Here is a 14611-nt window from a genome sequence, read left to right as displayed (position 1 = left end):
CCTTCTCATAATATTAGCAATCAGAATCCAACAGTACATTAAAAGAATCATATATCATGATCAAGTGGGATTTATACCTGGGATGCAAGGATGGTTCATATTAACTGAATAAAAGATAAAATCCCATGATCACTTTAATAGATCCAGAAAAAACATTTCACAAAATTTAGTACCCTTTAACAATAAAAATTCTCAACAAATTAGGAATAGGAAAAAATTGCCTCAACAAAAATATTAATTAGGATGTTATATATTAAACTAATTTTTCCCAATAAAAAAAATCTACTTACTATGTAGGAGGAATGAGTGAAGTAAGAAATATTCCATATTTTTTATACCTCAGTGTTTAAGAAAGAACATGTTATGATAATCAAACATACTGCTTACATGATAGAAGTTAAATACTTAGCCTCTGAGCCTATTTTTTAGCTAATAGCATGCTTATTAGAATATGTTTCCTTTGGAAATAAAATTTGCCCACCAAGTTCACAGTTTATCATATCATTGACTTCTTTGATATAAATATCCTTTTTTTAAATTCTCCCCTAATAAAATCTAGTAACACAGGGGTTTATACACACAAGAAGTGTATGTAATGCCTTGATAAAAATGAAGTATTTGACACTTTTGTGTGTAATATATGCATGATAAATGCTAGCTGTTATTTGATAAATTACTTACTGAACTCTGTTATCAATAGTTTCTTTCATTTGGTATTTAGTGTGTCCTTTTCATGCCATTCATAGCCTGATATGTTCTACGGATTAAAAATGAAATTATAATTTTAATAATATAATATGAAATATATATTAGTACTAGGGCAGTTAATGCTATGAATCAATAATACCAATTAATACTAGAGCAAAATTAGTTGAAATATGTTGAATTTTTTCTCAAGAAGGGGCTCGGAAAAAAAAATTAAAAAAAGTGGAATTTGTATAAAAGAAATATAGTGTCCTTTTGGACTGCTTCATGAATCTATTACTAAAACCAACACGGGGAGCATAGATTCAGGGCAATAAAAAGGGAAAAAAAATGAATAGATGTGTTCCAATATTTAAAAAAATGTTATGCATTTTTATGAATATATGTTATCAAGAAACATTACAATCCACTTATTTATGAGCATAAATTGACAAAGAACTAGAATGTAAAATAACTAACATCAATAATAAAAATTACTGTAAGTATTCTTAAAGTGTAAAAATAATGCAGGAATAGTAATAAGAGACTGAGCAGTTAGAATAAATTCTGCAATGTACATACAAACCTTCATGAACAATTATGAAAGATTATTTTCCCAGATCTTCCCTCACTATATTTACTCATAGTTTAGACTGATTCCTTGCTTTCTTTAATGACAATGACAAATTAGATGTTGAGAATCTGAAGAGAAGAATCTCATGATGGAAGTCAACATACTGATAACATAGGAAGTGACAGCTGACAGTTTCACAGCAATAAAGGAAACATGACATTTTAACTTAGAGTTGAAAGATGAGTAAAAATCGGTAAGTTGAAGAAATAGGGGGTCAGCATTACATACAGGGAAGGCATTATGTGCAAAGACAAGGGGCATGAAAGTCAGAGCAGGTGACAAATAAAGAGCGACAGGTATGTCATATTGATGGAAGGGACAGTAGTGAAGGACAGGAAAAAAGAGATGCAGCTGGTAGGATGAAGAGGTTAGACTGAGAATGAAGAGGTTTGGATGTCATGCTATGAACTTGGGGTTTCATTCTGAGGAAATGAGAAAAAGACAGAAAATAACAATTCTTAAGAATTGTCAGGTTCATAGTTCAGTTTGCTGTGAATATTGACCAGCATATCCCTTGCATGCCAGGAATTGACAAGTGATCCAGAAATATCTTTGGTTAAGTAAAATTTTCTAGCACTTGTTGAGAATTGCAAGAATCTTAAGTCTTCCCTACTATTTTCCCTAATTTATGTGTTTAAACAGTACACAGATGAGCTTTACCTGACATTTAGCCATCAGGTTTCAGTATCTTCTGTCCTAGTAGTGCCCTTCTAAGTTAATGCCACATATTTGATATTCTATGACATACAATATAGAAATTCAAGAAAAAAATATTGTATCAGTCAGAATGTGGCCTCAAATGTTTTTAAAAACTGGTTTTATAAGTGTTGAGACCACGACTGCATCTCTAGAGTGTTACACTTTGTCTGAAGAGTTCGAAATTTTATCCTACTTGCAAGCTAACAAATCAGCTTGCTACAATTTCATAGATGCTGGCAGAAGAAACAAGATTCATGGGTGAGAAAGAAATGACTTTATTATTTACAGTACAATTGGCAGCATGAACTTCATGGTCATGTTGGTTTTTCTTGTCTCCCTAAGTCCTACTGGGGTGATTCAGAGTGAGTCAGGGAAATACTGCACTTGCAGTAGGTTTGTTTCACATCTGAGAAAGCTCAGGTTTAGGAAATGCTAATCCTTTAAAGGGAGCTGCCAGCAAACCTGGCCAACCTTTGCTCTGAAGGGAGACATTATCTTTATGATTCCAATCAAGGAACAAATCCTTGCTCTCTAACCCAAAGGAAGACACTCTATCTTCCAACTCTCTTTGATGTACAAATATCCTGTAAAGATGGTGTGAATAAAAGTCACCAATACTTCTTGCTTGAAAAATGTGCAATAATACTAAAACCTCACGGAAAATTGTCTATTAAACCTCTTGTTCTGATATTCCAAGGTGGAATCCCAGATACCATAACCATGATTCAAATAGCAGGATGAAGGAGTGAAGGAAAGCTGGAAGAAGGAGCACAACCTCTCCTTTTAAGAGCATATCTTTCACGTTGCACAACTCATTTCTCACATTTCATTGGTCAGAACTTAAACACATGGCAATACCTAGTTTGTAAGATGCTAAAACATGACGTCTTTATTTTTGATGGCCATATACCTCATGAAAAATTAGTGTTTATATTGTCATATAAAAAGGAGTGAATGAGTATTGGGGGATAATTATCAGTTTCTGCCATAGCACTAAATCATTTCCAGCCCTCTGTGCCATTGTGCATTCATGTTCGCCTAGGTAGTTTTTCGCTTTATATGCAGAGTTACTTCTACTCATCTCTCATTAATCAATTGAGGTTGTGTCTCCACTATGAAGTATTTTCTGTTCCCACTTTGTTTTCCTTGTTTCCCTGAGTTCCCTAAAATTTGTTCCCTACAATTTAACTTGTTTATAATCTGTATCCTAAGTAATTTACTATTTCACATACTTTGTCAACAAAGCATACTTCAAGGAGCACCACAGAAACCACTGCCAACACCATTATCTAAATAAATACTAGAATGTTTTGCTAATTAACTTGGGATATTGAATATAATTTTCATTCACTATATTTGGTTACCCAGAAGGAAGGTTTAGGCATCCTTTCTGTTCATAATAAAAGTATTAGAATCCCACTACTCCAGCAATATAACACCTCTGAGGCAACTCTCTACATCCAGGATTTAGCTTGCTCTGTTGTTTCACAATTAATGGAGAGCTCTTTCATCTGATCCCTTGGGAAGGCTTGTAAAGCCTGCTGTCAGATTACACTTGCATCTGCCTTTCAGTGAACCTTTTCATGGAAGATACTTGTTAGAATGCCTCACAGGCCAGTGAGCAGGATTTTACTAAGTTTACAACTCCAGGTTGTGTGACTGCCTTTTGTTCCTGCTTGCTAAGAAATGTTGGTGCCTGTTGGAAACTCAGCCTGAGACTTGCTGCCGTTATAACAGATGGGTGATAAGTGAGGTTGGGGGCTCCAGCCTGATAGAGCCCATCTACCTTCACTTATTAGCATATGCTAATATTGTAAACATGTAAACTAGTTTATGTCAATTTAAAACATCCTCAAATTTGGTAGAATTCACCAACCCCAAGCCTAGTCACTTCAATCTTAATCCCCCCATGTTTCCTCACCGACTCCCACTCTACACCTATTATAATTCCACAGCTTTCTTGTTTTGTTGTTGTTTTGTAATTCCCTTTAAGATAAGCTCTCTGAGGGCAGATTTTATTTATCTTCTTTGATATATCACCATGGGGAGGACACATTTGTGAAATTTAAAACAATGAATGAAGTACTTGTTTCCAATTCTAGAAAAAAGGCAATTCATCTGTGGAAACTTGTCAATGGAAAAGCACCTGTTTAAGTTCCACTGAAGCAAGACTTTGACAAATGGCAGAGAAAAGCATGAATCATGTGTCCTGGGAACACAAAAGAATGAAAGAAGGAAAGATTAATTTCAGCTGTGTGGATTAAAAAGGGGGTCATGGAAATAGTACTAATTAAACTAGGCTTTGGATGGTGGAAAATGTCATAAATTATTTAGATTTTAGGCAAAGCAAATATTAATATATTTTTAATACTTGCTGACACTATTGTTCTACACTAAACTAAATCCTGTTAGTAATGATCTTGCCACATGGAACTTAATGCACAGAGAGAATGAGAGTTGTGTTGAATTTATGAATCTAGAGAGTTATCATATATATTCAAAGATCAGGTGAATATCTGAAGAGGGAAACTAAGTGAACATTCATAAATTATTAAGACAAAAAAACAATGGAAGGGAAATCTAGGCAGAAAGGTAAGTATGTGAACCAAAGGGGTGTGAACAATCAAGGCATGCTGAGGGAATCATAGTAATTGGTATGGCTGGGACATCAGGTACTACAAAGCAGGTCATGAGTAAAAAAAATTAGAGAAGGAAAGTGAAGGCTAAATCATTAAGGGTACCATATTCCAGATTCAGGAGTCTGGCAGCGACTATGCACAAATAGGATATCAAAATGAGTTGTTTGCTGTTGCAATACATCGTAATTCTGAGACATAATTTATCAAATAATCTCTTTGAACCACTAGAATATATCCTAGCCAGTCAACTATTGTGAAGAGATTCTAATAATTTTATAGTTTCCTTGAGCAATTATAAATTATTCTTCAGTCAGAGTGAATATTTATAAAATTCAAATGCAACCATATCACTGTTGATTTTAAGCCTTTTACAATATTTTTACCTTAGTCAAGTTGCTATCTGACCTGGGGACCTGCTGTTCTACCTAATCTTTTGGGGCCACCCTCTCTCATAATGTCCCAGCCACATTTAACTTTTCCACCTTTTGTTTGCATATTCAGGGAACTGACACAAATTTTTCTTTTTCTTTGGAATGTTTCCTCACTTTCTAGAAATCCAAGTCAATCAAATCCTAGCTTAGAAATTATTTCTTCCAATAGGCAATTTGAAAATCTGAGTCCATCAGTAGTTCTAAGTGAGATTCCGTAAACAAGCAATTTCTTCTTATAAAAATTTTTAATTGATAAATAATAATTCTACATATTTATGGGGTATATTTAATATTTCAATACATATATACAATGTGTAATGATCAAATCAGAGCAATTGGCATATCTATCACTTCAAACATTTATCGTGTGTTGGGAAAATTTGAAATCCTTTCTTCTAGCTATTTCAAAATTTACAATAAATTATTGTTAACTATAGTTACTCTGCTCTTCTATAGAACACAAACTTATCCCTCCTATCTAACTGTAATTTTGTATTTGTTGACCAACCTCCTACTATCTCCGCTTCCCCGCTACCCTTCCCAGACTCTGATAAAAATCTCCTGAGCCCATTAGTAGCCCAAAGTCAGATTCAGTAAACAAGCAATTTCTTTCTTTTCTTTCATTTTTAAATGTGTAAGTCTAAGACAGATTAAAGCTGATAACATTGGGGGTGCCATCTTTAAGAAAAAGAATAGCAAAATTTGAATACAAAATAGGAACAGGGTCTAGGAAGACACCTTGCAAGTAATGGGATTTGAGGCTTAAAGCACTGTGCTAGGTATTGGGACATAAGGGGAAAAACTACAAACACAAATCCTGCTCTTATGATCCTTTAAGCTGTATATGCCTCAGACTGAACCGAAATTACAACTGCCTTGTGGGGGTTATTAACATGAAGTTTTGATCAAATGAATGAGTCTATTTTGCCATGGCGAATCATTAAACAAACTCACTTGATTTTATGTCTGACAGAGTCTCTAGGGGCGGTACCACATATTTTTTAAAATTTAAAATGATGTATAGATAGGCTCAGGCAATATCAGTGTCTGCTTTGTGAGCAAACTGAGGAAATTAAAAGAAAAACCACAGACACTCTAGCTACAATGTAAAGTTTGAAAGAACCAAGCCTAAGGCAGGGATCAAAGAAACACAAAGAATCACTAGTGTGTATGTATATTGTTTGAAGAGTCTGAGGTTGTATTTGGCCAACCACCACACCACCATGTCTACTCAATGTTTTGTTGTATTTTCTTTATTTACCAAGTCTTTGGCTGTGCTGGCCTAAGATGACACATCTACTCCTTAGCTTAATCTGTCTTATTGGAAGACTGACAAAATTTGTTACATGAAATTGCTATAGTTTTGTTCTGAATCCATCAGAACATATTCATCAATTTTAAGCCATGAGCCAATTTCTTGTTTTTTCCAATACAAATAGTATCATTAATAACCTAAACTTAAGAGGGACTATTCATTGTTTTTTGTTAGTCTTCATTGGGAAAATTATTCAAAAAAATATTCAGAGAAGCAACAGCCAGGTTAGAATGACAAATTAGTGATATGTGAAAATAAAACAAAAGGAAAAATCATATCAGTAGAGGTGAGAAAAAAAATAAAAAAGCTGTCAGAGGGTGATGTTCAAACAATTTTTTTGCTAGGAGTCTGAAGTAAAAGGTCACCTTCTAACAAATGATTTTGTTTCTGTGTGAGTAACACAGGAAAAGGACCTAGACAATCATCAAACCACAGAATTTTGAGTTCATTAAATCACACCCCGGAGAAGGAAAAAGATTTTAAAATAAGATGTGTACTCTTTCTACTTAAAGGAAAAAGCTTATTTGAAGTAAAAAAATGAAATCAAAACATTTTCTTAGAATAGGATTAAAATTTTTAAGAGGTACTTAATTAAAATGTCAATAATTTCAAGAATAAAAACTTTAAATAGTACTAATATTACATTCTGATATTTTTATGAAGAATGATATTATAGAAAAACAAAATTTTTTAAAAGATATTATGTATCCTATCTGACCCAAATATACGACAGAAAAAAACCTAGATAATGAATTCTATGTATAGCCAATTTAAAATGGCATTAGAAGAAACTGGATAGACAATTCAGTTATAATAACATGGGGAAAAAATTGCCACAAGACTCTCCATTAACTGTTTTATTCATTTGTTTCTGATTAAGATTGGAGGATATTTATAACAAAATACACATATTTTAGGTTATTTCAAAGTAAAGTCATAATGAAGAATCACAAAGCTATAGTACAGGATAATTAGATAAATCTAGAAGAGATAAGCAATGTGTTAAAACTTTAATGTGTATTTGTGTGTTTTCATTATAGAATAATGAGACAAATAAATAAGAGTGAGGGGGAAAGGATATTTCTTATCCATTTTTAGCAAATTTGTTGTATCAATGACATATATATATTTTCAAAATAATACAGGGAATGAATTTATTAGTATCAATGTAAGGGATAAGAAAAAAGTCACTAAATAAGCTGATGGACTGTTACTTACATATAATTATTAGAAAACTAAACAAGCAAAAAATATGATTTCCTCTATTAGAATTACAAAAATTAACATCCAAAAGAACATTCATTCTATTATTGTTAGTTTTACTGTCTATGAAGAGATACACCCATGAGATAGTTTTTCTTTTAATATTTAATGTAGAAGACTGTGAAATTTTACTATTAATTTCCAAATTAAGTGATATTTTATAGAAAAATATTGTACTGTTCAAAAAATAAAATCTTTGTCAAGAGAAAAATACAGGCAGAAGACATTAATAACATATACATTCTCTACTGATTAAAATGACAATATTAACACAAATGAAAATATGTTTTCTATGACAGACATTACAAGGTACAACAGAATAAAAAATGTATTAAAAAGGGGCTGAGAAGTGGAATGTAACTATTTCACATAGAAACAATTCCAAGAAATTTCTTTTTGATAACTTAGAGATGAGATAAGACTGAAAGTTGGTAATGAGAATAGTTTAATTCCCTCTTCTGAAAAATGTCAGTGTCCCTCAGAAGTTCATGGAATGACACCCCTAACCCTTCTCTATGTAACACCCATCACCAGGGGCTGTATGTAATTTTAACTTCTTTTCACTCCTACACATCAGATTTCCAAGGCAGCATTGACTGTAGGATTCTGGGTCTTTCTCAACAACTAAAGCCAAAAGAAATCTAGCGTGAATGTTTACAGATATGATTTAATATGGAAAGTGGTGCTAGTGGAAAGTTCTATAGAGAAAACTTTGCTGCTGAAAAGGAGCTTTACCAAACACAAAAAAGAAACTAAATTGACAGGTAGCTATTTGCTTTGGCATTTCATGATTTTGGTTCACCTTTCTTTTCTCATCTAATTAATAGATTTTGGAAATTATAATGGATATTGACATTAATTGTACTTCTAGCAAAACATTGAGAGTAGAATTCTGAAAGCAATTAAACATACTGTGAAAGAAATTAAGGGATTTAAATACTCTGTGAAAGGGAAATCACAATTAGCACATAGGAAAACAGAACAAAGTACAACAAAGCATGAATAAGTCTCTGTATAACATAAATACACCTTATTTTCCAAGCAAAGAAAGTGTACACTTTAAAACTTATGTTTTATGTGAAAAATATGAAATCATGCTCTCTAAAAATTTAAGAAAGTATACGTTTAGTGATATAAGAGATTTTTAAGATGAGGTAACACACTAAATTGAAATAAGATTTGTTTATGGAAAGAGAGGAGTCAAATAAAGATACCATGTAAGAAAAATTGATATGCAAAAATTTTAAGTCTGCATTGGAAATAATAGAGATCATAGACAAATGGGCATTGATTGAATCTACAATGGAGAAAAAAAATTTCTGGGTTAGAGAAAAAGAAAATATTTTGGAATAAAAGACATTTATGGCAAAAAATTAGTACTTAAACACATATGGAACCGTTAACATAAGTACATACTAAAATATACATCCCAATCAAAAGGGAACAATTAAACAAGTCTCAGTAGATAGAAACTTTCCGAAGCAGAACAAAGACGTAGTTGAGATTGTTAAAATGAATCTTCAAGTACTAACCTAAAAGAGGAAAAAGTAGCCATCAGATTGTACCCTGGTAAACATTTTGAATTTGAGAAGGATGTGCCGGTTTTTGAAGCTCTGGAAATCATTTTTCTGCTTTGCCACCTGGTTCCTTGTTAGGATCTGACATTACCAAGAGGCAGAGACTGAAAAACTAGAAGAGGATGAGTCTTGCTCTTTTTTGTCTTCTGTTCCTGTGAGTGTCACCATCTTTTTCTCACTGTAGCAGTGACAGTTATTCTGTAGTATCTGATACATAGAGTGTACAGTTTTTCCAAAACTTGCAACCAGTTTCATTGAGACTAATCAGAGCCGTTAGCATCAGCAGATTGGCACCTTCTCCTCAGACCTCTGGGTCTCAGGCCAGGGGAACTCTTTTTTGTGGTAAGACAGCAGCTCCGGCTAAGCAGTGGCCCAAATCACAGATGTCTGAGTTTTAGATGCCCTGCACCGTTTCTCCGAGTTTGTAAATCTTAAAAATTTCAACCTTTACTTTCCGTGCTCCAGCCCCAGGAGTGGTAGCTATTTTCTTGAGTTCATACATTTATAATAAAATGTTCTCTTACTGAAGTTTTGGTGAGCTAGTAAATTTTTATACCTATTTAACAAAACTTTATATTAAATTAACTTCGTTTAGAATAACTGGTAAATGATTTATATAAAAAAATGAAAAATAATCACCGGGAATACACATTTCCCCTTCCCCTCTCAGGAAAAGACAGTAAAGTATAAGAAATAATATCTACTGAATTTTAAAGATACAAAGTGGAGACATTAAACTACTAAAGCTAATTTGCAAACAATGCGAGAAGACATAGGAAAGTCCCTTTTAGACATGAAATCTAATAAATTATATAATCAACACATCCTTCCTGGAAAGTAATAATAATAATAAAATGAGATACATTCTTCTGGAAAGGATTAATTTTCAGAATATATGAACAACTCCACAAAACAAAATGAAAAAGAGCACAGGTGAATAGAAACAGGGAAAAGACTTGAAAATACACTTCCAAAAGAAGATATAAAAATGGCTAATATATATACAAAAGTTGATCAATCTCATCAATTAGAGAATGTGATCAAAATAAATAAAAGACTGATGTTACCAAGTCAATAGGGTGTGGTGCATTTGGAATTCAAATAAACTGTTAATGTGTAGATAAAGTAGGAAAAGTACTTTCAAAAAATTTTGAGCAGTGCCTACTAAAGTTGAACAAAAGAATGCAATAAAGCCTACCAATTTTAGTTCTAGGTACACATCCAGCTAAAATGTGTACATATGTTCACCAAAAGACATAAACAAGGATATTCAAAGCAGTATTGTTCTTAATAGTCAGGAAAAGGAAAATACTGAAATGTCCAACTAGATTCATTAGTTGAGCATAGGAGAATGAATAAATAAAATTTTGGTATGTTAGTAAAGAAAACTAAGCCACAAAGTTAATTATTAATACTATCTTTTGTCAAATTCTGAATTTTAAGAGATAATAAATAGAAATAAGTCAAGCAGAAATTAATGAATAAGAAAATAAGAGGAAACATAGCCTCTCTATATACTCATTTGATTAAAAATAAAAACAAAATCACATAATGACACTGACAAAAGGTAAAACAAGATGAAATTAGTAATAAAGCTAACAGAAAAATAACAAGTTAGGAGAATAATAATAATATAAAAAGATGATATAACAATATTAAATAATTAGGAGTAGTCATAAAATTAGAAGCAATGTATGATGGCTGTCTTCTAAATTTTAACATTTCAGTAAAATAGAAATTTTAAAGGGAATAAGTATAATAATGTACATAAACTTTCTATTATCATTTTTTATAAACTTTTCATGCTTATAGACAATTATAACATAAGTTGTAGAAAGCTTTTCCATTTGCATCATGATGTTATTATGCTAAAATAAGCCTTATATCATAATGGAAATGTTGTAATAGTTTATAGACTAATGTAAGTGCAAAATTATAGCTAGAATATAAAATGCAAGAAAATATTAAAGAAATAATGCAACATAAACAAGTAAGTTTTATTTAGCTATGTAATATGATTTAAAGTTAGAGTATGTATGTAAATACCTAATAAATAAATAGAATAAGAAAAAAATCATCATTTTGACAGATTTTAACAAATAATTTAATAGAACATAAAATCAATGCTGATTTTTAAAAATAAAATCTTTACTAAGGAAACTATAGACAATAGGATAGTGTTTTTAACATTATACAATATATGTATCTCAAATAACAGCTGCCACTCTAGACTATAAACTATCGTAAAGGTTTTCCAATTAAGATAGACAAGAACACCTGCTAACATTCCTATTCAGGCCATTATTCTTTAAATAAAAATAACACAATAAAAAGCAAATAAATGTAAATAGTAAGAAGGCAGAGAAAAAGTTTCATTACCATGTTACTGTATTTTTCTTTCTAGAAAACCTATTATGATAAATTGAAAAACAAATAGAAGATATGCATTTCGTAACATGGTTATTATAAATATATACAAAAATTATCATCTTTAATTCTGTAATTATTAATATGCAAATATATATGAGCAAACATGTAAAACATTCAAATATATAAATAAATGTGAATACCCTCAGGAAAAAATAATAATCTATGCCAAAATTAAACCCACTAAAATACATACAGGTTAATTTTAAAAGATAAAAGTATGGCTATCTTCTCAGAAAAAAATTTTCAAATTTAGAGATCTCACATTTTTCTAAAATTAATCTGTAAATATTTACTTATAGGCAATATCCTAAAGGGATATTTAGGGGGTGGCTTTTTAAAATATGAAAAATTTATACCAAAGTTTAAATGAAAGAATATAGAGCATAACTAGCCAAAAGAAAATCTGAAAAACTATAATTATAAGATATATGCTTTACCTTTGAATTAGACAGAATATACAGTATCAATATACGTTCATTGTGGGTATGTGTGCATGCATTTATACATACACATATACAGTGTGTTAATTTGGCTTTTATTCCCAAAATGATATATATGACCCTAAGAATATAATTTAAACCTAAAGTAAACTTGAAAAAAGCCTGAAAAAGCCTAAGCCTTAAGAAACCATATACAAAAATATAGATTGTTATAAATAATAAACATGAAATTTGTGTGTCAAAAATGCACACAGTTAGGAGAAAGAAGAAGTCAGCAAGTTGGCAGAATAGGACTTGCCAGTGCTTGTTCCCCACAACAGAAGCCTCAGTTTGAACAACTACCCACGCATGAAAATATCTTCAAAAGATCTAAGGAACCCAGGTGACAGATTACAGCACCTGTGAATAGCACAGAACTCAGAAAAGACACATTGAAGAGGGTAGGGAGGACAGATGAATAATATCTAATTCACCCTGCCTCCAACCCCAGGTAGCACAGCATGGAGAGAGATTACCCTGTGGTTTGGGGGAAGGAGAGGGAAGTCAGCACCCTGGACTTTGCTTAGGACCCAAACACAGTGACTGCCCCAGTAGAGCTCAGCATTAGACAGGGCCCTATTGCCCCAAACTCCAGGCCAGTACCTACAGACTGACGCTAAGAACTGCCTTGTTGGCAGGTTGGATCCCTAAACTCTAGTCCTGCCACACTGCTAGGCCTATCTCGGTGGCACCCAGCTCTGCACAGGCCCCAGCTCCTGGCCAGCCTCAGCAGCCCTGTGTTTTGAGCCAGCCCCGGTGCCAGGCCAGTCTCCACAGACTCAGTCTCCAAACCCGCCCTAGGATCAGGTGAGCCCCAGCAACCATGGGCTGCAAACTGGCCCCAGTCTCAGGCTGGCTTCCACAATTGCAGGCTTTCGGCATGCTCCAGCACCAGGTCCCGCCCTGCAGCCCTAGTCATCAGAGTGGCATCTGTTGACCCAGCCTTCAGGCCAGCGCCCTTGGATAAAGGATTCATATCTGCCCTCCCAGACTTGGGCTCCAGGCTCACCCTTGCGGAACTAGTCAACAGGTTCCAGTGGATCCAGGCTAGCGGAGACAGGGCAATGTCTGGAAATATTTTTGTTTGTCACACTGAGGTGGGCATGTGGTGGGTACAGCTGGCATCTAGTGGGTAGAAGCCCAAGATGCTGCTAAACACACTACAATGCACAGGACAGGACACTCCCACCAACAAAGGCTTATCTGGCCCAAAATATTACCTGATTTAGGGTGATAGGAATGGAGAAGCTTGAAAAATAGACAGATGGACGTATAATTATGCAAAGAAATATTTACCAAGCACCAACATCTTACTAATCTTTTGAAGGTTACTCAATTATTTTATCAGAAAGAATATAAATATTATCATGAAATATATTTGATGCTTCTTTAATCAGCAATCAATGTGAAAAAAATTTGGTTTCTGTTTTATATGGAGAGAATAACAGTCTTTATTTGGCAATTATCCATGAAGACTGAATTTAAAAACATCAGTGACCTAAAATATATCAAAAGGCTTTTATGAAACCAGCTTACTAAAAGTTATTTTGAAAAACATATTTACTCCATAACTTCTTTCGGATTAGAAAAAAGAAATATTTACTTACTTGCCGTTCAGTGCTGCTACACCAACTGTGCTCCGAGCAATGGACATGCTGGCTACAAAGGTCCACTGCTGACTCTGCGGATCCCACCTCTCCACTGTGTTCAGGTAGCTCCAGCCGTCATGGCCCCCCACAGCATAGATCGGGCCTTCAAGTACTGTTACACCTAAAACATTGCAGAAATCAGTATTGCACCTATAGCTAACAATATCAGATTGCACACTTAAAGTTCTAAGAGAGTAGATGTCATGTTACATGTTCTTACCACAATAAAATTTAAATTTAAATTTAAAAAATTGAATGGATTTATTTCACAGTGAGATATTTAAAGTCAAATTAATGTACAAGACTATGGATTTATTAAGCATAGACTTCAGTTAAGAAACAATTGCAATGAAGTAGAAACTGTCTACTCTTAACTGAATCATTCCATTAAAGAGAAAACAAAATTTAGAACCAAAAATAAATATTATGATCTAGGTGCTTTATAAAATAAAACAAATTTCCTTATTTAAGACCACATGGAAAAGCAAATACTAAACGGCAAGGGTGATATGTCTTGTACCTCTACTTTTGAAGAGTATTTCTATATTACAGTTTAATTACTCTGTTAATTTAAGCAATGTTACCTTAAAGCAATGTAATATTATCCATTTGAATTTCAGGGTAGTATTCTTTGTGTTTTGGCTTTCCAATAATGTTATAATAAACTTATCTAAAGCTAATAAATATGATATTTTTTATATTATTAGCTGAAATCACTAAAGGCAATATACAATAAAATTAATGGTGAATCATCAATAGAATATACTTAAGTCAAAATTTAGTCAATATATCAAAGACTTTTTCAAAGTAT

The 14611-nt window shown here is 32.9% G+C and overlaps 1 protein-coding gene across 2 annotated transcripts in view; it reads right to left on the bottom strand.

Annotated features, from left to right (window-relative positions):
- The window catches only part of KLHL1 (kelch like family member 1), a 282548-nt gene that overhangs the window by 21398 nt on the left and 246539 nt on the right, over positions 1-14611 (bottom strand). For both annotated transcript variants that reach the window (XM_045567731.1, XM_045567733.1), the window contains one exon: positions 13759-13921. In XM_045567731.1, coding sequence (XP_045423687.1) covers positions 13759-13921 — 163 coding nt within the window. The remainder of the gene's footprint in view (positions 1-13758; positions 13922-14611) is intronic.

The sequence above is a fragment of the Lemur catta genome, chromosome 13 (genome assembly GCF_020740605.2).
Source record: "Lemur catta isolate mLemCat1 chromosome 13, mLemCat1.pri, whole genome shotgun sequence".
Lineage (NCBI taxonomy): Eukaryota > Metazoa > Chordata > Mammalia > Primates > Lemuridae > Lemur > Lemur catta.
The sequence above is the reverse complement of the archived record's forward strand: the minus strand, read 5'-3'. Positions and strand labels throughout refer to the sequence as shown.